The following is a 25425-nucleotide window of genomic DNA, read 5'->3' on the forward strand; positions in this document are numbered from 1 at the left end:
AGGGAAGGTGGTGAGGTGGGAGCTGGGCCAGCAGGCCAGAGGGCTCACCCCACCCAGGACAGACTCACTCCCCAACCTCGCTTCCCAAAAGAACAAAGCTTTGAGCACCTTCAAGGTGCAGGGCTCTAAGTCCATGATGTTCTGATTCTACTACTTCGTGACTCGGGGAAGCCAACCCCGTGGCCTCTCGAGCACATTCCTTCCATAAAACAGGGACACCAGCCCACCTCGCAGGCCATGAGGCTGGGCAGAGAATGGGCTGCCTGGAAAGGTGTTCTCCAGGCCAGGTGGCAGAAGGCCAGGCAAGAAGGGATGGCAACCCCTTTCCCCGACACGGCGCCCACTGTGTCTCCGTGGTGACCGCTCCCATGTATCTGGGCCCCTGGGAGTTTGGACCGGGGAAGGGGGGCAGCTTAGAAGTAACTTTGCCAACACCATGACAGTGACCCTGTGCGCAGCCCAGCCCTGCAAGAGCAGAATTCTGTGTCACAGGGCAACAGCCAAGTAACTGAGTGACCAAGGGCCCCCAGCTGGGAAGTGGCAGGTCGGGGCACTACAATCCAGACCCCCCAAGTCTGCCCACCCAGGCAGGTCTCCAGAGGCTGGGGAGGAGGGCAGGGGAGGACTCCAAAGGAACAGGGAGAGAAGCGCCCTCAGGCCCTGAGCGCTGTGGGAGCACAGGCAGCCCCAGGACCCCGGTCTGCACCTCCACCCTTCCCCCCACCGCATCCTGAAACAGCTCTCCCCAGAAGCAGAGGCAGACACTTGGTGTGCCTAAGGGCTTTCTTTTTCTTTCTTTTTTTTTTTTAATGTTTCCTCACTGTTTTAACAATACCATGAAAAAAATATACAGTTTAGAATCTGGAGCTGACCGCTGAGTCTGGATGGGTTTCAAGGGGTAGCTGGCGGGGGCCGCACAGCCCCTTCTGATTCCTCCCCTAGTGGGAGCCACGCTACTGGAAACAGCACCGACGGGGCCGGGAAATCAGGAATTTAAGTTAGTGTCTGCATCAGGATCTGACAAAACACGGGAGACTAGAGCAGCTACGCCCGCTGGCCCCAGACTGGGTCCTGTGGTACGTCTGTCCAACCCGCTCCCCACACCAGCTGGGGGAGGACAGGAGAGGGTAGGTTAGCTTGTTCCCAGGACCCGAAAATCACCCGTTAACCCTGGGCCGTACACCCAAGCTCCCACTGGATCCCCTGGGGCAGGGTGATGAGGACCAGAGAGAAATCTGAATTTCTAAAGAACAAATCATCTTTTTCTTTCGCGCGTTAAGTATGTATCAAACACAGAGGGGGCATACTTATACTAAAAAATTTTCCTTTGTATGCCTGATATTCTAATTTATCTCAGCATTCTAGTTTTGTTCTGTGGCTACATCTGGCAACTCTATATACCCTTAGGGCCCTCCAAAGTGGGGGAGGGTGTCTGCCAGCACAAAGGCCTGAAGGAAGGGGAAGTAGTGTGTGTGTGGGGGGGGGGTGTAGGGGGGGTAGTGGGGGGGTGGGGGTGGGGAAATCCAGTCAAAAAAGCTTTTATCCCTCCATAGGAATGATATATTATTTTTTAAAAAGTCATTTTCCAGTAACTTTCTATACTGGCTGCCTTCAACTGTTAAGAGCCATGGGGCAGGAGGAGGGACAGACTGAGCACAGATACCCGCCCCATACGTTCTAAATAAAGTTTGGAAGCACTTAGTATAAAGGTTTTCTAAAAGGATTTGATTTTCCTTCTGGCAGCAGAACTACTAACAACACTGTTCCAGATACCACTCTGGAAGGATTTAAACGTGACAAGAACAAACAAATCAATGTTGAAGCCAGTGCCCAACCTATTTCTAGTGTCTTCCTGGAAGAGCCCCTTCTAGAAAATTCCAGAAGCCTGAGGCCTCCTTTCGTTCCCCATCCTGTTCTCTTCCCCTAGAAGGGGCTGCGTTTAGTGCACACATTCGGTCCGGCTTTGCTCCGAGGGGCTCCAGGCTTGTGGTGCATGAACCGGGGATGAGGGATGGGGGGTGCTGGGGGCCTGGGACCACCCTTCCTTCTGCCACAAGCCACCGGTCACAGGAGGAACGCCAGGAGAGGAAAGGGACAGCCGGTTCCTTCTGTCAGCCCCCGCTGTCCCACAGTGCTCAGAAGGGCTGGGTGCTCCCCACGGCCCCCGCCAGCGCCTCTCGTCCAGGAGGTCCAAGGTCTGCAACCGAAGCCGGGCTCTTGGCTGCCCTGCACAGGAGATGGGGCAGGGAAGGGGGGGGTGGCTTGGGGGCAGGGAGGCCGGGAGCCTCTCACACTCGGATCTCCTCATCCTCCTCCTCGTCCATGAAGGAGAACTCCTTGTCGGGCTGCCGGGACAGCGGGGCCCGAGCCCTCTCGGGGCCCCGGGGGACTGGGCTGCGCTCGTCCAGGACGCCCGAGGTGCAGCTGGACAGGGAGCTGCTGTCCCGCGTGGTGTGGCTGCCTTCGCTGCGGGCCGAGCCGGGGCTGGGGGCCGCCGCCCACCCCTCGTCCTGGGGCAGGTCCCGGCCGGCAGCGCCCTCCTGCCTGGCCCTCGGAGGGCCCCCCGCCGCCGCTGCCCCCGCCACAGTCAGGGGAGCCTGCAGGGTGCTGTGTGGTGCTGCGTCCCCGTCGTCATGGTAACCACCATCCTCCTCCTCCTGTTCCCACTCCTCTTTGTCCATGATGCTGAGGACGTCCCCCAGCATGGAGGGTCCCAGGTCAATGTGGAACGACATGATGGACTCCGCGTGCTTGAGCCCCAAGCCAGCCTTGGGCACGATGGGCAGCTCTGTCAGGTCCCCGAAGGCTTGCTCGTCCAGGAGGGGGTCCGGGGAGTGGGGGGCGGCCGCCCCGTTCCGCCGGGGCCCAAGCTCCCCCTCGCCCACCTCCTCCTGGCCGCCCTCCCCGGAGCTCGCCTTCTTCACGGGGCTGGACGACAGGCTCTTGGGCAGCTTGCCAGAGCCCTTCTCGGCCGCCTCCTTCTCGTTCAGCTGGGGCAGGGACATGGCGTTCTTGACGAACAGAGCCGAGTCCCGCAGGGAGCCCAGCATGTCCCTCTGCTCCCGGTCCCCCCTGGTCACCGACTGCGACCGTTTGCTGCCCCGGAACTTCCGGGACAGGAGGCTGCGTTTGGAGGACGAGGAGGAGGCCTGCTCGTCCAGGGACTCACCGTCCAGCTCGCCAGCCTTGCTGTTGAGGAAAGAGGTGTCCCCAAAGGCATCCCCCGCCCGGCCCACGTGCATGGTATGCCGGAAGTCGCCCAGGGGGGCGCTGATCATCTCGGCCGTGAGGTCCACGCGGGAGCGGCGCTTGGAGTGCACCGAGCTCGACACGAGCTGCTTGAGGATAGGCATCTTGCTCGGGGGATGACGGGGGAGCTCCAGGGGGCACGGCAGGCGGCTGGGGGGTCAGATCTGAAGTCCGGCGGGTAGAGGGGGTGACGAGGAGGAGATCATAGGGCTGCAAGGAGAGAACAGCAGACAAAGGGTTAACCCCCACGGGCCACACAGCACCAAAGCCCAGTGGCCCCGAGGGGCTGCTACTCAAACCTCAGCCCTCCCACCAAAACCAACTCCTGTGAAATAAGCCGGAGATCCGCAGTGGGCATCTCAACCCTGCCTTACCTCCCCTAGCCCTGCCCAGGCACTCGGGTCAGGGGAGCGCTTTTTACAAAGCCGAGTGGAGGTCAGACATACTCCCCCTGAACCCACGAGAACGACGTCTCCCCGCCCCCGCAAGCCAGAATGCCACCAGAGCGAACGTGACCACACCGGAGGAGACGGAGGTACACAGGCGAGTCCACGTGGCAGTCCAGGGCCGGACACATGCTGTAAGTCCTTCCTGCCGTCTGACCTCAATCCCTGCAGTCAGGGGACACTTCAACCTGAGTCACCGTCCTCAGAGGAGGGAGCCGACAGGACGAGCCCCAGAGAGACGCTGCCGGACACACCTCCTCCCCGTGTGTGGGCGGCCAGGCTCACTTTCTGAATCAGAACTGGGGTGGGGCTGCCGGGACCCACAGGACCAGCTCCCCAGCCTCCCAGTCCTTGCTGGGTGTCCCATAAATGAGGAACCCGCCTGCTACCTCTCCACCGTGGGGCCGAGCTCTTTGCTGAAGACTCACTCTGTGCCTCTTGCGCCTGATTTCTTTAACCATCGGGGTAGGGGGCGGACAGGGTCCAGATGATTGGCCCCTGAGATCCACAGACCCAGGCGGGGGTCTGAACAGAAGAGCAGCAGGGGGGACCCCAGCAGAGGCTGGGCTATCTGAAAGCTAGAGGAACCACCCACATAGCTCCTGGCAAGCACCAAAATGAGGTCCTGTGTTGGAGCCAAACGGTCCCCTTGTCCTCCAGAGCGACCGGCTCCAAATGCTCAAGCTGGTAGCGGAGGGCCGAGAAGGGTGGGAAGATGGGGTGTTGCCCCCCAGTCCTGCCAACAGGACTCAACTCTACCTTCATGGCAGCCTTACCCTTCCCACCGCAAAGGACAACCTGTAGGTACCCCACTGGTTTCCTCATCCCCAACGCTGCCTCCCATCCCACCTGACCCCGGACATGAGCCCGGCGGATGCCCATTTATCCCCTTCTGCCCCTCTCCAGACCATTCGTCACCTTTTATCTAAAACAAAAACCCCTGCAGGACTCCCCAGCGCAGACCCCTGCATCTGCCACCGGCCCTCCCCCCTCCCTCCCCAATGCCATTCCTTGCTGTCCTCTACCTCTGCCCTGGGGCCCCTGCCTCCTGGACTCCAGGACTGGACAAACGCAGGTCCCTGGTAGAATACCCTGTCACCTGCCTTACCCAACATCCTTCAGGGCTCAGATGTCACGTCACTTCTGGGAAACGCCCTCGCTGGCCTCCCAGCACTCTGGACGTCCCCGCTCCTGCAGATTCCCGCCCACGGGGCTGTAACCTGCCCACTGGACACGAGCTTCCAGAGCGGGTCTGATGGACCTGCTCACCGCTGACGCCCATCGAGCAGACCCACCGAAGGCAACACCTCCGTCCAGCCTACAGACAGCTCTGGGGTCCCCGGCCGGACCTCTCTGTCCTCCAACCACCCCCTCCCCTGGTGTCCTGGCTCCTGGTCCGGCTACGGACGCCCAGTCTGACGGCTCCCTCCCCCAAGCAAGTGCCACTCCTCCCAGCCCCATGCCAGCCCTGGGCAATCCCACGCTCGTCACTCGGGCAAACAAAGTCCCGTAGGACGTGCAGCGGGAGCCAGGCACCGGCGCAGACCTGCCACACAGGTGACCTGGGCTGGGCTCCGAGCCAAGGAAGGACTTTCCCGGATGGCCTTGAGATGACCCACTCCGGCCGTCAGCTCTCCCTCCTCTTGTTCCTCCTCCTCCCCACCAAACCCTCGGGCGGGTTAGCTTCCCCCACCCCAACCTGAACCGTCCCTCCGGCCCACGTCCTGGGATCGAACCTCTATAAACAATTAGACGCGCGTCAGCTAGACCAACTGGCCAATGTTTTTTATAAAGGGTCAGAGATTCGAGATTTTGGGCTTCGCGGAAGATACTGTCTGTATAGCAAGAAAGCAGCAACAGACCGTATGTAAACAAAGCATATGGCTGTGACCCATAAAATTTTATATATAAAAACAAGCTGTGGGCCAAGATATGGCCCATGGGCCATAGTCTGCGGACTGTTAAACTCATGGAAAGTACAGCCTCAGGGTCATCCCCTCGCCACTGCTCAGAAGAGGGTCACCCTATGTGACCCTCTGGGCCAGCCATGGGCTCTCAGGCCCATCTTTGGGGGAATACTCTCCTTGGCTAAAAAAGAGAAAGGGAGTCCACAGTTGGCTTCGGACTTGGTAGGAACGGAAGGAAACCAAACCAGGTTTCCAGGGACACTGTGACACTAGGGAACCCCTCAGGCTTCCACGGCCACCCACCAAGCAAGAATGGAGAGGGCTCATGTCTTCAACCTGTCTGCCTCTCATCACAGAATCCTGGGATTTCAGAGAGCTGGGAGGGAAGGGACACCCAGGGAAGCCCCAGAAAATAGGCGTACTGAAGCCAAGTGACTTATCCAGGTTTGTGCTCCAGAGGGCGGAGCTGGGTGAGAAGCAGGTCTCCTGGTCTAATGCTCTCTCTACTCTGCTCCAGACCTTTCTCTGGCCTTTGGTGGGTAGCGCCCCCATCAGTTACCATGACCCACAGAATGCCCCCCACCCGGCCTGCTTCCGGGCCAGGGGAGCCCAGAGAGAGGAGGAGTCTGGCTGCTTCCTCAAATGTCTCCAGCATCTCCAGGCTTCCCAATGTCCCCCGGGGGCGGGGGCGCAGAACAGCCCCAGGTTCCCAACACAGCTATGAAATTAAAGGTTCTGCTATTTACCACGTACACACACACAGAAAGCAGAGAGGCAGGGCAGGCGGCATGAAGGGCTAGAATCGTGGGAACACAGTCATGAACTTGCAGCATTGCAGGAAGGGTTTCAAGGCAATGGCAGGAATCCCCAGACCCAGTGAGCAGCCAGCCCCGTAGTTCCCCATCTGAAGTGCTCCTCCTCACAGAGAAAAAGACACACCACAGAACCCAGCAGCCAGGGACTCAGCAGACCTGGTAAAGAGCTCTGTGGCCACTCACAGGGGCCTGGTACTCTGGCCATTGGGACTACGGGACAGGAGGGTCCCATCAGCCCCCACATCTATCCTGGTGGGTAAAAACAGGAGAACAGGGGAGAGAGGCCAGCAGGGACACCCGCAGGTCAGCCCCCAGAGCCCCAGCACCTGGCTCGGCCCTATGCCCCAGAAAGAAAAGCGAAAGTCTGGCCAATGCTATCTTCCGCTTGTAGTCCCACTCTCTGCGGGTGGGAAGGAGGGTTTTTGGCTCATAAAAACCAAAGCATCTCCAATACCCAGCGTGAAAAATTCTCGAGAGAGCTGGGGCCTGTACGAGTCACCTACCCATCCTGCTGCCCAGCAAGGAATCCAGGAGTCTGGCTCAGGTCTGGGTCTCCGGAATCCTAGAGCTCAAACCCGACCTGCCAGGCTTCAGGGCTGGTGAGAACCCTAACCTCTGAACACAGAACAATGTGGGGGTGAGGAATACTGAGATTAAGGACCAGCAGGTGGCCGGGCAGGTCAGGGGGCCGGTGAGGATGCCAAAGAGCCCACCAGGAAGGGGATCGTGCCAGAGAGAGCTGGCTGTGTCTTCGGCAGGGGGCGTTGCTAAGTGAGATGACTCAGCTCTGGGGAAGTGGCTAAAATAGGCTGCCCGATGACAGGACGGCCACTCCCCACAGCCTGCCCAGGGCGGGCACCCCTCACCCCAGCCCGGAAGCCACATCCCACTTTCCTGGCAGAGCAAAGGAAAACCCTAGCAGGAACTCGTGGCTCTCCCTCACTTTCCCCAGCCTCTGATGGGTCTAGACTCCCCTACCCTTGACCCCACCACAGAACATTCCTTTAAGGCAGGAGCAGGGAGCCCTTCCTGGAAGGCCAGGCCCCTGGTGGGTTTACCCCGACCACACCCGCGGCTCAGTTCTGCTCCTGGGACTCCAGAGGACGGCTCTCACCTGGACCCCTCCCCCCCATCCTTCCTGGCCCGTCACACACAGAGCACCGGCCTCCCAGATGAGCCAGTCCAGCAGCAGCTAGACAGACAGAAGGACAGGCTAGACGAATCCACAGCTCCCAAACACCCAGGCAGTGGCCAGCTGCTGGCAGCCCGACCGAGGCAGGAGATAGAACTAAGCTCTCCGGCGGCAGCGGGGAAAGCTCCTCACTTCTGCAGCTGTCCTGCAGGTCACCCTCCCTCAGAGGACACACGCTTCAACGCCCACCGCACCGCCCCTGGGTGGCTGTCCCTCCATCAGCTCCGCTGAGCTGTCCTAATGTCCATCCTGGGCCAGCCCCAAGCAACATGCCTGAACAGAAGGGGGTATGTGGTGACGGACGACCTGTCGTGGCTGGGAATGGCTACAGGCTTCATTCATTCACTCATTCATTCATTCAACGGCTTCCTGCATACAGGCCGATTTCCCATACTCTTTTAGGCCCTGAAGGCAGAAGGGCAGTGAGAATCACAAGCTGAATGAGCCCCGGCCTTCCTGGGGCAGGTGTGTACCGTGAGTGCAGCTGGCTGGGGAACAGGGCCCTACAGACCCCACTGAGACGGTCTCTCGCAGTCCTTGGTGCCCAGAGGGAAGGAAACGAGGAAACGGGAGCCAATGTGGGTGTTATGGGACGGCGGGGGGGGGGGGGGGGGCGCTTAAGAAGGGGCTCTGCGGGCTGAGAACGGGAAGATGGGAAGGAATCAGTCAGGTCAAGGGCCACCGGGCGAGAGCACAGCCCCTGCAAACACCCGTGGGAAGAAGCTGGTGGAGTTCGAGGAACAGAATGAAAACCCAGGGGCCGGGGCGCACCGGCCTGGCAGGAGCTCGGATGGCGTTCTAGGTATGAACGGAAACCAACAGGTAGTTCCTGAGCAGGGAAGTCATCCAATCGGTGCATCCGGAGCTTTCCACGGCGGCCGGCTCAGAATCAAACGGGACTCCAGGCCTTCCAGGCCCTATGCCAAGCGCCACAGGCCTTCTGCGGTGCCAGGTCTCACCCAGTGGGCTATGAACCCTTCTGCCAGGTACGCAACTGACATGCCACCACCAGGGAGAGGTTCATTTGGCCAGAACCAGGCGAGGAGGCATCTGCTACAGGGCGACTGCCTTCTGGAGCCACGCAGAGAGGGGCTCGTGCGAGCAGCTCAGGGAAGAGGTGGGCCGCTGGCCCCCAGAAGAGGTTATGAGCTCTGGCCTGTGTGGCCAGAGAGAGAGTCGGTGCTTTCTGGAACACTTGGCAGCCTTAGCCTGACAAGATAAGACGCGCCAGCCGAAGGCCAGAGAGAGCTTCCCTCTAGCCACGGGACAAGGGCTGCCGTGAATGGGAGCGAGCTGTGGACACTTCGATCCACACTGTTACAAAGGGCGGGCGGGAGGAACCTCCACCGGGGCTGTGGTATCCTTTTAGCTGACTTTGGTACTATTTGGAATTTTTACTTCCTTCACATGCCCTGCAAAAGCCCTCGGATTTGAAAGCGTGCTATCTGCACCGGGAGATTAAGCAGCACGGTCTTTGAGCCTGAACACTCTTAAAAAAAAAAAAAAAGCCCAGGATGGGAACACGGTCTTTTGTGACCCCCCACTGGTACCACCTGCGTTTCTGTGTCAAGTATCACCTGAAGATCCTGGGAATGGAGCAACCAGTCTCTCAGAGACGGCGAAGCCACATTAAGGGACCTGCTGAGGTCATGGGCGGGAGCCAAGCCTTTGTCACCACACCAGGACTCTGGCCACTACCGTGGTTTCCCTAAATAACGGCTTGAAAATGACTATGATTCAGCCACTTCTCCAATGGGAGCCCTACCCTATGGAACGATTTCAAAAAGCAGAGGGAAAAGTCACTTACCCCGATATGCACAGAAGCCTTCTTTATAATCTCGAAAGGCAGGAAACCACCTAACAGCCCGGAATAAGGAACTGGCTGTTAACGGACTGACACGCAGCTACGAGGAGGAGCACGATCACGAAGGACCGGGCTGCCACATGGGCCACGGGTGACCACGGGCCATCACGTGGGAGGGGGGAGAAACAGGCAGGGCTTACACTGGTCTACACAGAGTGATCCAAACCTACACCAACAGAGGCTTAAAGGAGTTACGTCAAGCTCGAGAGGACACAGGCATTTTGTTTGTTTCCTTTAATGTGGTCATGCTGTTTTCATAACAACACCAGTAATAATAATAATATCCCGAAGCATCAAAGGCTTATGGGAAAGATGTTCATTTCAACACCATCTCAGAAGGGGCTGGTTCTCAGGCTCAGTACAAGGCCCCAAGCTTGGGTCTTGGGTTCAATCTCTGTGCCACTAGGTCTCCCCACCTCACCATGGATGTCTGCTGTCCCTCCCTCCCTGCCCCCAAGCTGGAAGGATGCATTTTATTCCAAATCCTGTGGGAGGAGGAACGGGGCAATCTACAGCAACCTGAACCAACGGGAGACACGGAGATTAGGACTCCCCCGAAAGAACGCGCTCCCCACCAGCTGCTTCCTGATGCTTGAGCCTCTTTGACTGAGCAGGAGAAGAAAGATAACGATCATCCCCTCTACACCGTCACCGGAGGCTGGCCAATTTCCAGTGCCACGAAAAGCTCCAAGTTGGAGGCCAGCCTCCCACACGGGTGATCCCACAGCGGGATCGTAGCCAAGATGCCCTGGGCAGGTTCTGCCTCTGCTGCTTCTACAGCCCTCGCTCAGCTCATCGGGAGGCTGCGAGGGAGCAGAAGAAAAGGCTGGGGTCCCACAGGACCACCAGCACTCACCGTGCTACAACTAGCCAACCATCACGTCTCGTGCGGACAGAGCAATACTATCATTTACCGGTGTCTGCCCCATGCCAGGCGTTGTGCTAGGAAAGGGGAAACTCATGCCCCTCTCCCTGCAAGGAGGGTGTCAAGATTGCCCCATTTTACAGAAAGGGAAACTGAGGCTCAGATGGCATCAGCCTCACCCCACACAGATCACTCTCACAGCTACTAAATGGTGACTTGACCCCACTTCCGGCCGACCTCAGACACACGGTTTTCAGAATGGTAAGGCCTCCTAGCCCATTCAGACGTCCCCAGCCAAGAATGTCCCCGTGGAAGATGGGGGTGGGATGGCACTGGAAGACCCCTGGAACCAGGACTCTCTTGGATGGGTTTCCCAACGGAGACCTGCTCTCAGGGATGGCTCAAATGGGCTCCTCCTCACTCGGGATCTCATTTCAGCCTCCTGCTCGGAGCAACCTCCCCATGGTGGGATTTCCTGGGAGGGGAGACGTGGGGGGTGGGGAGGACCACACTGGAGCAGGACCTCCCTGGCACATTTAGAAGTGAGCTCAGGACGAGGCCCCGCCTCCAACATTTCTCAGGCCTGCCCTACTCTAGGCCCCATCGCGTGTTTCATGGGCCTTCCAGCTGTCAAGAAGAAGACCAGAGCCTTGACCAGGCTGGGTGCCCTGTGCTCGCTCCGCCACCCGCCTGCATGTCCATCCCGACCAGGCTCCCTGACCCAAGGGTGCCACTGCCCAGCCACGCTTGGGCAGATCGCATTTCCTGGAGATGCACTCCCTGCTTCCTGGAAGAAAGTGGAAGTGAACGGGGCCCGGTTCCAATACCTGTGTCAGTACCTAGCCGGTTCTGATCCCTGCTGGGGCACTGGGAAGCAGGGTGAGCTCCTCAGGATACCAGGCTCTTGCCAGAGCAGGGCTCACTCCACACACTCTGTACCACGCCTTCTCAGTGACTTCTGCCTTCTGCTGCCTCTCTAGGGGTTATTAAATAATTTACAGCTACACTGTCCAATGGGACAGCACCAGCCTTATGTGGCTCCAGAGCATCTGAAATGTGGGGAGTCCAAACGGACATGGGCTAAGGGATGAAACGTGCAACAAGACTTCAAAGATTTGGAATGAAAAAAAAATAAATAAATAAAACAGCTCATTACATGTTGCTATTGATTACATGTTGCTATTGATTACATGTTAAGATGGTAACATTTTGGGGTACCTGGCTGGTTCAGAGTCTTGATTCTGGCTCAGGTCATGATCTCAGGGTTGTGGGATCGAGCTCCATACAGGGCTCCGTGCTGGGTGTGGAGCCTGCTTGGGATTCTCTTTCTCCCTCTGTCTCTGCTCCATTCCCCCACCACCGCCTCAAAAAAAACAATACTCTGAATGTATTGGGCTAATGTGTTAATCTCACTTATCTCTTCTTATTTTTTAAAATTTAATTAAAAGTGGAAATGATATATGAAACTTGCAGAACCTTCCACAGCAGGTAGATAAATAGAGACCCACTGTTCACATTTGGGTGAAAATATTTACATGTTAACAAATTTTAAACTAAGTTAAATTAAGTACTAAATTCCTGAATTATATACCCAGTGGGCCACTAAGGAATGCCAGGTTATTTCCATTTTGTCTGAACTCTGTAACAAAAATCCTTCCTAGCTAAGCTGGCACAAGTCCTTATTCCAGAGGATACATATGAGCGAGTTAAGTAACTTTTGTTTCTTACTGTTAACTTGTTTTCCGGAAAGTTCTACCAAAGTTACAGTTCTACCACCACAGGACAATGGTGTCCAGTACTAGGTGTTACACCTTCTTTAGTTAGAAACAAAAACAAGGGGCCCCCGGGTGGCTCCGTGGGTTAAGCCTCTAACGGCTCAGGTCATGGTCTCAGGGTCCTGGGATCGAGCCCCCGCATCGGGCTCTCTGCTCAGCAGGGAGCCTGCTTCCCCCTCTCTGCCTACCTGTGATCTGTCAAATAAATAATAAAATAAAATAAAAAACAACAACAAAACAAACAGTAACCAGCAAGCACACTTGCAAACTTGTAATTTGTACTTCTTTCACTATTAAGTAAGGTGAGCATTTAAAACCTGTTATGATTGGCTTCTGTATCCTTTCTCTTGGGAATGGTTGTTGAAATTGTTTGCCCATTTTTCTGGGGAAGGGCTTTACCTTTTCCAATGGATCTGTAGGACTTTTTTAAAAAGTATTATACAATTCCATTTCTTACCATCATATCTGGAAAGTATTTCTGCAAATTTATCATATACCTGTTTACACTGGATGACTGTTTTCTTTTCCAGACTGCTTATTAATTTTTACATAGCCAAATCTGTTTCATTGTTTGCGGCTTTCACTATAGGAAGCAAAGACCTTCCCCGCTTCTAAGAGTATGAAAATATTTCCTTCCTCTAAAAGCCACCAGGTAACATAAGAATGAACAACTACAGAAAAATACTAGGAGGAAATGCAACAAAGTGAAGACGACTGTGTGTCATTTAAAATAGAAAAAAAATTAAAATGTAACAGTAATGTTAGTTACTGATTCCATATAGGACTGTTGTTAAGATGTGGGCGAAGCATTAAATGTTACCTTCATTGGATAGGAAAATTCTTTAAATACAAATACCTCCTACTCCCCTTCCAGACTCCCCTTTGTGTTCACAGATCTGTTGATTTCTAAACCTGGTCTACAATGCCACTCGGTAAAACGTGTTTAAGCATCTAGTAGGGTAACATCCCTACTTAACTTTTTTTTTTTTCTAAAATGCTCTTTTTTTTTTTCTAATGTTGTTATTCTTCCAGATGGACTTTAAAAACGTAAATCCCCAAAGAAATCCTGGTGGGATTATGTTGAACAGAAATGAAGTAAGAAATAAACTTGGAGAAGAATAGACTTGATTGCCACATCAAATCTTCAGGCCTTGACTCAAGTCTTCTGGATACCCTCCATGAAATGTGGTAGGTTTTCTTCCTACAAGTCGCACACGGTCCTGGTCATGTTTATTCAGGGTCATTTAATGCCCTCTTATTGTTCAAAGTGGGTTCTGCCTCCTGCTGCTTTTCTACAGCTACAGGTTCTGACCGTCAGAGCTGGTAAATGGGAAAGCTACAATCTTGATTTATACGTATTTAATGTCCACCCTACTAAACTTGGACTGTCTAGCACACATGGGAATCAACGTTAGGGTTGGACCTTTTGGGCCCTGCAACTAGACAAGCCCATCATCTGTAACTAGTAATAATTCCGTCTCCTCCATTCTTTATTCTTATCTTATTACATCTGCTACAATTGCCAATGTAACATCGAATAACACTGCTGACACGAAGCACCTGTTCTTGGCACTCCACAGTAATATTTTCAACTTCTGGCAGTCGACAGAGTAACTGCTGGTCACACAATCCTTTATTTTAAATATTTAAACTTAAAAATTGACGCCAGATGCAGTTTTTTGGAAAACTTACCTATAAAACATACTTGCATAAATGAATCTGCTTTTTCGGCCCCGAACTTCAGGAGATTCAAATTCAGATTAAGTATTTGTGAAATTTAGCATCCAAGTGAGGATGTGCTACAGCAGTGGAATACACACGGGATTTCTGAAGACTTTCTACGATGAAATAATGTAACATCTCACTCACTGTTTATGACTATGCGGTGAAATGGCAATCTTTTGGGTATGTACTATGTTAAATAAAACATTAAAATTAATCTCATCAGTCTTTAGTTTTTAAAATGTGGCTACCAGAGGATGGGAAGGCTACCTATGTGGCTAGCATGGTACTCCACAGGCAGTGCTGTTCTAGAAGGTTCTCTGCGAACCATGATGCTCACCACTGGATTCAGAGACATTCCTGTTCATTTCAGAGAACTTACAGTTCTTACAGTTTATGAGCAAATGCAGCCAGTAACTCAGCCAGGCTCAGTTGTAGCAGGGAAAATGCGCTATAGCTTAATTTACCCCTTAATGGCTGGAAAACAGAAGCAGCTGTCCTACCTGGCTCAGACAGTGACTTGTAATCAAGGGAACTGTGGAATAACATTTCCCAGAATGGGCTGTGGCGGCTCTCAGGCCGGTGCCTAGGAAGCCACTCTGGGCAGGAATATCCTAGCCCCAACCTGTGGATCTCAGGTGGACAGGCCCTTCCTAGACCATGGGTCACCACAAATATGAGAAAGGGAAATCACATTCCCTGAGCTTTCGTTCTGCACCAAGCAGCTGCTTTATCCTGACTACACTTTGCCTTTAAAAAAAATAATAAATAGGAGCGCCTGGGTGGCTCAGTGGGTTAAAGCCTCTGCCTTCGGCTCAGGTCCGGATCCCAAGGTCCTGGGATCAAGCCCCGCATCCAGCTCTCTGCTCAGCATGGAGCCTGCTTCCTCCTCTCTCTCTGCCTGCCTCTCTGCTTACTTGTGATCTCTGTCAAATAAATAAATAAAATCTTTTAAAAAATGATAATAATAATAAATAAAAGTAATAACACCATCCTGTTTTCTTCCCCCACAATCCCATTGAGTTATCACCACCCCATTTCGCAGATAAGAAAACTGAGGCTAAGAGATTGCCTTGAGTCTCCAGGCCACGCAACCTTGCTAGGGACAGAGCAGAGAGAAGGGTCTTGAGATCTGCCTGACTCTGAACCCTGGGCTTTTCCCCCTCCACCAGAGGGGGCACCAAGGCAGGTCAGAAGCCATGCTGGGGCCCCTGAAGGTTCTGGATGCACGAACCCCCCCTTAGGATACGCATTTTTAGAAAAATTTTATTTATTCATTTGACAGAGATCACAAGCAGGAGGAAGACGCGGAGGGAGAGGGCGCAGCAGACTCCCCACTGAGCCAGGAGACCAACATGGGGTTCGATCCCAGGACTAAGAGATCATGTCCTGAGCCAAAGACAGTCGTTTAACCACCCGAGCCACCCAGGTGTCCCAGGATACATAGTGCTACACAGCATTTCAGGTTAAAATGGCTCTAGTCTGGGCACGCCACTCCCTGCCACTCCAGGGAGAAGTGCAGATAAATCCTGGGAAACACAGACCACAGCCAGCCACCAGAAGCCTTGCCCTGCTCCTGCAGGCCTGGGAACAAGCCTCTCTGCCCTCCAGCTCCCTCACCTTTATCCCTGTATCCACCTCCCTCCTAATCCCAGAACTGTGTGCTCTGGGCCAGGGGAGGAGGGTGGGGAAGGCAGTGGGCGCGGGAGGGAGAAGCCTCCTCACCACCTGGGAGTTAAAACTGCTCTGGGAAAAAAAGAGAAGGCATGACCCGTGACCCCCTGGTTGGGGGGTGGGGGGACAGGAAGCTACAAGGGAGTCAAGATGAAGAGCCAGTGACTCAAGGGTCTTCGGCAACTCTGGCTAGTGGAGGCTCTCTTCCTGGAGACGTGCTTCCCTCAGCCTGTCCCGGGACAGACTGACGGATACAAGCACCAGGTTGCCATCACAGAGGGAGGAGCTGGGAGAGAGCAAGAGGTGCCTGGGGTGGTGGTGGGGGGCCCCGGGATCAGCAGCCTCAGCGCAGGGCAGGTCTCCCTCACCCGGGAGGGCCCCCTTGCTCCTCCCTCCTGCCCAGAGCTCCTGCCTCGGAAAGAACGAGGCTGGGCTTGAAATCAGATATGCCAAGCCCTGTTGGGTTTCACTTCCCTCTCCTGAGTGTACAGTGCTCAGCGGAGGAGTGGGGACAATGGAGAGGACACTCCCGGCTCTTGGCTCTCAGAGGGGACAAAGCATCTATACTCGCTCCGGAGCAGGCTGTGAGTGGGTCTTGGCCTTGCCGGGGTGCGTGCAGGGTTGAGGCAAAGGCATGGACCCTGGAGCCAGGTGCCTCCCGGCCTGGCCACACGGGGCGTCTGCTCCGCACTAGCTTGTAGCTTTCCAAGTGATCTGATCGATGACAGCAGGCACCTCCCAGTGTGACCCGGCAAGGAGGTGAGCACTCACCTGTGTGCCATGGAGGTGCTGTGACAGGTTCTCTCTCCCTCTCAGTGCATAGCCCATGTCTGTATCTGGGGAGGCAGGAGGAAAATTCCAGCATCCCCAGTGACCGGCGCTCTGGCCAAGTTCAGGAGGACACGTGATGAACCTGGGACACCTATCTCAGTGTCACCTGACAATACCCCATCCAAAAGGCTCCAGGGCTGACCCTTTTCCAAGTCCTTGGAGGGTCCCCGGGATGAGGCACTGCAGGGAGAGGGAAACTCCAAGCTTCTGAGGCCAGGCGCGGGGGACTCTAGTCCCCCCCAGGCCGCAGGTCCAGCAACCTGAGACCCGTTTCCCTGCCCATCTGACTTCCACCTCCCTGATCTTTCGTGATGCAGGAGGGAAGAGCCTGGCTTCTCAGACAGGACTTAATACTCTTTCTGATTTCAGCTTGATGGGGGGTCGGGAGGGATGAGACAAAGGTGGGATAAAACAGCTCCCTGCCCTTCCTCTCTAGGATGAGGGATGGATCACTCTGGAATCTGGGGGCGCTCTGGGGGCTACCAGCAATCGATAAGGCGCAAACCCTCCACACTCTCCACCCCTCCCCCCAATAAAACACTGGTTGGTCCGTAGGACCTAATCCAGCTCTCAACAGAGATGCAGAGGCTACAGCGGAGCCCAGAGAAGGCTCCTTTTGTGTCCCTCCAGGGCCAAAGGCACTAGTCCCCTTTTGCTGCTTCAGGGTCAAGGGCAACGCTGTAAGGAATAAAGAAGGGTTGCAGGGAGCAGTTCTGAGGGCACGAAGGTGGGGCAAGAGCAGAAGGTGGAGCGCAGAGCCTGGCTGCGCAGCCACCCGGGAAGATCTGAAGCTGGGTTGGGCAGTTCACCTTCAGTCACCGCAAGAACAGCACAGACACAGGTGCACGGAGAACCCGGAGGCTCTCCCAGGTCCCCCCAGCCCCCCATGGCCGGGGCAGAAGGCAGTAGCCTGAGCCAACAGGGGTGAGCAAGACAGGCTGTTCCTGAGTACACACGAAGGGAAGTTTCTTGCCTGACACTGCTGTCTTACAGATGTGCCCCCATCCCCTCCCCGCCGCTCCCTAAGCCCGCCTCCATGGCCACGCCCCACACTGCCCTTGCCGAGCCCAAAAGGGAGCCCATTCCTCAGCCTGGGAGCATGAGTGGAGACTTCCCGTGCCTCTGTTCCTGGAGAAGGTGGAGGGGTCTGGATGCCAGGCCTTGCCACCCTGGCACAGAGCCCCCCAAGCTGCAAGCTGGCAGTGCCTGGGGGAGACTCTGATGTACGTTTCTGGAAGGGAGCCCAAGGCTCCACAAGCGGCGTATTTTAAACCCGAGCTTCGAGGACGCCGAGTGGGAATGTGGGAAACTAATAGCTTCAACTTCCTTTGCCACGCACCGCGAACAGACAAGGGCCACATCCAGCCGCACACCAGTCACTCCCGGCGCCACCATCCACCTCCCTATCTGGAGAAGGCTGGCACGGGTCTGTCCTCCCCTGAGCACCCCAGAAGTCCTCTCCAGACCAGGCCTTCAGGACTCTGCCAGCTGGCTCCAGAGTTTGGTTCCTTTTCCCAAGGTTGAGGAAAAGCCTCCAGGACGTAGGTCAGAAGACCTAAGCTTGGGTCAGCCCTCTCTCAGCTCCCAGGGCAAGATTGCGTAAGACCCATCCCTCCGCCCCCAGGCCTTATCTCTGGCATCAACCCAGATCCTGTTCCTCCAAGGGACAGACTCCTCCCTCCCCACCTAGAGCCAAGCTCCTCTGAGCCTGTGGAACGTCTAGCCCAGCAGAACCAAGCCCGAGACGCTGACAGCAGGAGTCGTTGGCTCTCCACTCCCACCGACCCAAACCAGATAAGGGAAGAAAGATAGGGTGGGAGCGTGGGGGAGGGGTGAGAGGGAGAAAGAGAAAGCAGACAGGCGAGCCCGGCCAATATCAAACACCTTGCCTGCCACACCTGGGCACAGCCTGTCCCAGCCACAGAAATCAATCAGCCGCTCCAAAGGTGGAGGGGGCTGGAATCCTTGAACCAGAGCCAATCTGGGGCCCTTCTGGGAAAGCGCCTCACTTATCAAGAAAGGTCTAAGATTCCTCTCCCAGGTCAACATCTGCCGGGGGTGGGAAAGCCAGTCCATTCTGTAATTAAGACTCTCCTTCGCTTAGGACTCCGTGGACTCCAGTCCTGGGAGGGCTGGACAGTCAGTCTCTACCGGGCAGGAGTACAGAAGTCAATCTGCGTCCGCACACCCGACTGGGATGAGCACTGGTGGGCAGGCATGTGTAAGAGAGCAATGAAAGCTTAAAAGCGGGATCAAGAGAAAAAATGGCAGAAACCCCAGATAACGGAAAGAATGTTCCAAGCGGAGGCCTGAGCGAAGGGTTTTCTATGAATCCTGGCTCGACTACGAGCAGGGAGTCTGTGAGCTCGGGAGAGAGACATCAGAAGGGCTGGGAGTCACCCCAAACTGCCACCTCTTGGGAACAGACACACCAGATCACACCAGCCTGCTCCCAGTCCCTGCGTGGGTTGCCAGGACCCCGGCGGGAAGACCAGAACCCACTGGCGATCTCCCCTAGGTTCACGGAAGCCCCCACTGTGGGAAGTAGCAGCTGTATTTAAGGAGGAGAGGGGCGAAGTCCACACTTGGAGGAGATAAACACCCTAATCAGTCAGTCACAGGGGCAGCTCGCACAGGCCAACTGGTGAAAACCGGAGACCACATGGCACCCCCACACTGGTGGGTCCTGGCTACCTCACAGGCAGGGAGCCTCCCAAGACTCCAGAGAATGCCCCATTACAGCTCCGGGAGCCTGGGAGCCACCTAGAGGCCTAGATGGGCCCAGCCTTGGGCCAGCAAACTCCCCATTTCTGGGGGAAACCCACTGCTCGGCTTCCCCTTCCTTTGTGCCCTGTTCTTTGTTCTCTTAAAATTCAGTCCGTCCTGCTGGTGGTCCCCTCCTCCACCCCAGCCTCGGAAAGCGGGCGGGGGCGGCGGGGAGTTATTAGAAACCCTGACTGTTCCAAGAAGTTGCATTACCGGAGGCCCTCCTGCGCCGGGGCCCCTCATTGTTTACGCTGGCTGCAGGGGGAAAGCTCCCCCTGGTCCAGATGGCCGCCGGGGGTGAGGATGAGGGAGAGCCTCCCTCCAGCACCACAAACCCTCTAGAGAGAAGCAGCAGGCTGCAGCGGCTCGGGGACCTTTTCCCCATTCAACCGCTCGGATACACACGGGCCAAGAATAGTCACCGCGGACGCAGCGGAGGGCGTGGGAGCCAGTGAGATTGCAAAGGGCGACAAGAAAAGAGAAAGCATTGTATTTCCCCTCCATTCTCCTAGGGACAGAAAGAAAACTTCCAAAGCCCGGGCTGCAGTATCTCTACGGGAAACACCAGGAATCTGGTTTGAGTTAGCAGAGCACCCCTCCCCCCCTCAAGCCACACAGGCGCGCGCGCGCGCGTACACACACATACACACACACACACACACGCTCATAGTGCTCCCGCTCAGTCCTCTCCCAGGAACCCGCCCAGCTACAGCCCTCCAGCCCCGGCTCCCACTTCCCGCCCGGCTCCCCCAGTCCCGAACTCACCCGCGGCGGCCCAGCCAGCAGGGCAGCTGGCGGGGTACGCACCGGCGACAGGGACAGTATTGTACCCCCCGGTTGGGGGCGCTCCGGGGAGGGGGCGGAGCCACCGACCGCTGCGACCGCGGCTCCACCGCCCCAAGCGGGTGATTAAATCATTAACCGAGCGCTGGCGGCTGGCGGCCGTCGGCCCGGCCAGCAGCGCTTGGCCCCGGGCGCACCCGGCGCGCCAAGCCCGCGCGCAGCCCCTCCGCGGGGCTGCCGGCTCGGCTGCGCCCCACCCCGCCCGGAGGCGCCGCGGCCTCTCCCGCCCGGGCCTCCCCCCGCCGCGGCCTCCAGGTCTTCCGAGGCGGCGGGCGGGGCGGGAGTCCGGCGGGGGTTGGAGAGGGCAGTGTTTGTTTCCCCGGCCGGTCCCTTCCAGGCAGCTCCTTCCCTCTTTCCTCCCCGGCCCGGGGACACTGGGTGGCGTGTGCTGCAGTGTGTGTACGAGAGCGAGCGCGTGTGTGCACGCCTCCGCCACTACAGGCGAAGAATTCGGCTCTTATCCACGGAGAACTCCGGGCGCACACACGCCCCCCTCGCGGAGACGGCGGGCGGCGCGCGGCGATTGTGGTGCCCCTGCCCGCTCCAGCGCACGCCCCACTCCCCCGCCCGCGGATGGACCTTGAAAGCCGGGAACCCCCGTCCCCCCCGCCCCAGCAGCGCCCTGGGTCGGACGCCGAATCCCAGTCTGGGGAAAGAAAATCGAGGCGGAGCGCGGCTTCCCCGGCTCTCGGCCGCCCCTCCTCCCCAAAGCCCGATCCGCTCGGACAGGGGGTGCGCGGCTCCGGGTCCCAACACCCGGGCCGCCCCGCACGCGCCCCGGCCCAGCCCTTCCACCCGGGGGCGGGCGCAGGAGTGGGGGTCTCTGGGCCCTCCTCCCCGCCCCTCGGCCTCCTCTCCAGGCGTTTTCCATCCTCTCCGCCCCTCTGGGGGCCTCGAGCCCACCCAGGGCGCAGGGCGCAGGCGGCTGTCGCCTACCTGAGTCCCCAGAGACGCGAGCGCCGGGCCGGCGTGCCTGCGCTGTCCCCTCCGTGGGCTCCGAGCGGCACCGGGGCTGGAGGCCCATGTCAGCGCCGGCGTCGGTTTCCCTCTGGCTCTCCGGCTTTCTGGGCGGCGAGCCTCCCGGACACTCCCCTTCCAGGCTCCTCCCGCGCCCTCCCGCCCGCGCCCTCCGCGCTGAAGTCACGGCGCCGCCGCAGCCAATGGCGGCTGCGAACCGCCGCCCGGCCGCTTGGCCTCCTAGGTTCAAATCTGCCGGTGTGAGACCGTCGGAGCTCCATGTGGGGAGGCCGGCCGGGAGCCGGGGCCCTGGGGTCCCGGGGAGCCCCGGTGGTGGCCAGGAACCAATATTCCCGGGCCCCTGCCTCCCGGCCCGGCACCCACGGGAGACGGGAGCCCGGGGGTCTGCGCTGCTAGGCCAGTGGATTCCGTCCCGGATCCTTTCTGGAATCGAGAGGGGCGGGGAGGGGCCGGCGCGAGGCCAGCCTTGAGCGGGTGCTAGAGCGGGGTTTGGGCGGGGTGACCTGGCTTCGATCGGCCAGCTTTCCGGAGGCCTGAGTCCTGTGCCTCCTAAGTATCCGCGGAGACTACGTTCAAGTTCTGCTCCTAGTGAACCTCTGGGACGATGAACTCCCGAGCCCCAGAGGAGCAGGCCTGGTCTGCCTTTCCCTCTCCCCCTCCCCCTGCTTGTGTTCCCTCTCTCGCTGTGTCTCTCTCTGTCAAACAAATAAATAAAATCAAAATAAATAAAATCTTAAAAAAATAAAATAAAGTCCTGAGATGGTGTGTGGGTTCCAGACTCCGCTCCAACGCAGGTGGCTTTTTGTGGGACCCTACAGGAGGTCCCTTTGGGCTGGTGCTTTACCCCACTTGGCTGCCAGCTGGAAGCCCCCCCCCCCCCATTACCGGCGGTCCTGAAACCACAGCTTAGTCTTAACGGTCCCCTGAAAACTTACCTGATTGGCTGGGGCGCTGCCTGCGCTCCCTCCTTGCCTCCATTTTTAACACATTATTTTGTCTTTTAGGGCCAGCTGTTCAGCAATTTGTTCTCCTTTTTACAGGTGTCTGGGGGTTGGCCTTCCCAGTTAGATTACACAGCAATTAAGCATACCTCCAGGACAAAGTCTTCACCCCTGTGTAATTCTGCCCCTCCTTATCCGAATTCAGGGCTCTGCGAGGGAGGCTCGTTCCTCAAACACCGCCTTTCATTATGGTTTGCCTTTGGGGCAAAGATGTGTAAAACTCAACCCTGCCTTCAGGAGGTGCACAGTGGCTGGCTCCCCAGGGAGCTCAGTAGGTGATGCTAGACAGTGGTCCCCATGGCACTGCTAGGACCCTGGTGGGGAGGCTTCATTGAAAGACAGTGTCACTTGTCCCTGATGTTTGGAATCTCAGACCTGTGAATTTCTAGGGACCTTTGCCTCCTAAGTATCTACTGAGGGTAAGTTTTGCTCCGAATTTTCAGACCTGTCTACGGATGATCAGAGGAAGTTAACAAAATGAGGAACTTGAAGCTCGAAGAGCTACCTTGAAATTTCTGGCACGCTCTAAGCCCCTGACTTTGGAGAGGGATTTGAGGTCTTAACAGCACCTCTGCTGTAACTTGACCTATAAGCTTTTAGGCCTGGGCGTGTGTCTCTGCCTGTCGGAGCCGCTAGGACCTGCCCTGAGGGTTTGGGTTTATTTGATCCTTAAACTGCCCCACCCCCTGCCTCCCAAGGCCCCCACCCATCCCAAACACACACCTTCCTCCTTTGTTAACATTGGGTTCTGGGCATCTTAGTTCCTATTGTTTTGCCCCAGCTTGAAGATGGTCCATGACAATGGGTGGCTTAATCCTGCCTCCGTGTAGAGAGCCCACTCCAGTAAGTTGCTCGAATCAGGTTTGCCATAAAGTAGGACTCTGGGCAGGTCATTTTACTTTCTGGAGGGACCTGACCTATGGCTTCCCATCTATTCTGAGTCCCTTCACCATCCCCCCCCACACACACACACTGCGGGGGTTAGCCAAGGTGGTCCAGGATGGAAACCTCAGCACCTCACCAGGGCCTGATGTCTTGCACAGCTTGGAGCCTTGGTGATCTGAGGCCCTGCCCACCCCCCCACCCCACCCCCACCCCCCCACCCGCCCCAGCTATTCTTGCCCACCCTGGGTGCTCTTTCATGTTGGCTCCCCGCTCTAGGGAACCACCTTTCACAGGGCGGAGGGAAGCTCTGCTGGGCACCCTGGGAAGATCCCAAGGGCAAGGCCCCCCACCATGGGGGAAAGTCCACCTCTGGGGTGGGGGCTCTTTTGCTTCTGAGGGATTTAACCCACATCAGGGCGTTGGGACAGCCAGTGAACCCAGAGAGCAAAACAGCAGTTCATCCCCATAGGTCTTGGGGACAGGACAGTGTCTGATGGGCACTGGAGTCTCCAGTGTGGGCCGGCATACGTGCATTGAGCAGGTGAATGAATGAGCAAAGTCCAGAGCCCGGTACACCCTCTTCTCCCATTTGCAGCTCCAGCCTCGAACTGAGCTCTGTCTGGTGACAGTGACCTTGCTGGGCCATCTACAGGGTTAGGGATCCTCCCAGGATGGCAGGTCCCAAAGCTCAAGGGGCTGAGGGAGGCGCTGTGTCTCAGAGGCCCCCTGGCCCTCCTTGGCAAGGGAGACAGGCTGCGCGCCAGGCTGGGGCTCTCTGGAGGCTGGAGGTAAGCAGTCAGCTTGAGCTGGACCCAAAGAAGGTGATAAGGTGGGTCAAGGGCCGGTAGACAGAACAGAGAGGCCATGGAATTTACTAGAAATGAGGCCAGATGTGGGGTCAGAACATCTGGGCTGTGTGACTTTGGAGGAGTCAGTCTCTTTGAGTCATATCTGTCAGAAGGGGACAGTAACAAACAGCCTTAGGAGGTTATCAGGAGGATGGACGGAGATAAAGCATGTGACCTTGTTTTGTGAACTGTCAAGTCCAAAATAAGGTTTCTGGTTTCTGTTATCATTGTTAAGTCAGACTTTAGCCTCTGGGTTCCCTCCTCTATCCTTCTGCCAGGGGAAAAGACAGACAGCCCGCTCCCCGCGCCCACCAACTAGAGGTTCTGGGTCACTGTGCGTTACCCCGTTATTAACATGCTTCCCCTGACCCCTGAGCTGGGACATTTCCAGGGAGGTGCGAGATGGTATGAAATATCTTGTTTATCTGGGAGGGAGAAAAGGATGGGAGAAAAAGACACAGTCAGGGTTCTGGGTTCCTCAGAAAATTAGCATAGACTTCAGCTAAAGATAGTGAGTCTCAGAAACATGGATCCCGGAAGGAATGTTTCATGTGGTGTCCAGATTTCTGAAGCCCCAAGCTTCAACCACCAAGTGACACCCCCCCCCCACACACACACACACGGAGGGGGAAAGCAAGAAAACCCAGCTCTGGGCTCCTCTTGGTGCTCCAAGGGCCTGCCGCTCTCCATTGAGAACTCAGACGCCTGAGGCCAATCTGGGTTCAGATCCCAACTGTCACTGTATGACCTGAAAGAAGTCACTTGGGTTCCTGGGGGGAGCTCAGGGTGCTCATCAGTAAATGGGGGGCATGTGGGTTCCTACCTCATGGAGGTGGGGTGAGGTTGGTAGAGAACTCAGGCCAGCCTTCAGCCTCAGGCTGGGGCCCCACAAGGGCTCCTGATGTGGTCGCCGGCTGGTCTCTGAATGAAGGGCTCACGTTAGACCTCTGGGAACGCGTTTGTTCCTGAGCATCCCCTCCTTGGGCAGAGAGGGGCCCATTCTCATCAGTGTTACCCCGAATCAAGCTAACAGAAAAAGAACGAATGCCATTATCTGTAAGAGGCAGTCTGGGACTTCTGATACTGATAAAGGAGTCTGCTGGGCTCCAGGTGGCCCTGGAGGGGCTCGCCCAGAGCCTTCTGCCATTGTCGCTGGAGAGGGGTGGGCAGACACCCAGCTCTGCTGGAGGCAGCCCTCGATAACCAGAAACCCTCCTGGGCCCCCGAAAAGATGGAAAGAAAAGCAACCAGGGGGAAAGAAAGAGCTTTTGTCCACACCCAGAAAGGCTTGTTTCCTCCCCCAAAGCCCAAATCAGAGGTATATTGGCCTAAAAGGAGCACTTGGAGAAGGCAAGGCCGCTGTCAGCTGTTGAGAGTATTTTACTCTGAGTTAAGAATTCTACATCTCTGTCCCAGTTGCTTTTACTCCCAGGTATCAGATTAAAGACAGAAAAGGCTAAGTACCCTGCCCAAGATTCCACGGCTAGCAAGTCCACTTTCTGGACTGAAAAAAAGCCAGAGTCGTCGAGACTTGGAGCCCACGGTCCCAGCCACAAAACCACAAGACGGCAGGAAAGGAAACTGATTCCAGCTGAAGCATGAATGATCTTGTTACTATACTCGGCCACGGTAGGCAAGGGAAAGTCGCTAGGGCAGACGGGACACCCATCCTATCGAGCAGACACAGGACCTTATCAAGTCCAGGAGGGTTCTAGACGTTAAAGGGGGACTGACGCGCCCTGCCTCCAGGCGGTTCTTAGGGGA

At 56.6% G+C, this 25425-nt stretch overlaps 1 protein-coding gene across 4 annotated transcripts; it reads right to left on the reverse strand.

The window, feature by feature from the left end:
- Nucleotides 1–796: 796 nt before the first annotated feature.
- CDC42EP4 (CDC42 effector protein 4) lies at nt 797–21080 on the reverse strand. Of its 4 annotated transcripts, none has more exons than XM_032319551.1 (2): nt 20886–21080; nt 797–3459 (listed from the first exon to the last, which is right to left on the reverse strand). In XM_032319551.1, the coding sequence occupies exon 2, from the start codon at nt 3351–3353 to the stop codon at nt 2289–2291; it is 1065 nt and encodes a 354-aa protein (XP_032175442.1). In that variant the 5' UTR covers nt 3354–3459; nt 20886–21080; the 3' UTR covers nt 797–2288. The 4 variants fall into 4 exon arrangements, with proteins under 4 accessions (XP_032175442.1, XP_032175444.1, XP_032175446.1 ...); XM_032319553.1 differs by lacking the exon at nt 20886–21080 and adding an exon at nt 19872–20131; XM_032319555.1 differs by lacking the exon at nt 20886–21080 and adding an exon at nt 4721–4810.
- Between the last annotated feature and the right edge of the window lie 4345 nt (nt 21081–25425).

This window comes from Mustela erminea, chromosome 18, assembly GCF_009829155.1.
Source record: "Mustela erminea isolate mMusErm1 chromosome 18, mMusErm1.Pri, whole genome shotgun sequence".
NCBI classification, from domain to species: Eukaryota; Metazoa; Chordata; class Mammalia; order Carnivora; family Mustelidae; genus Mustela; species Mustela erminea.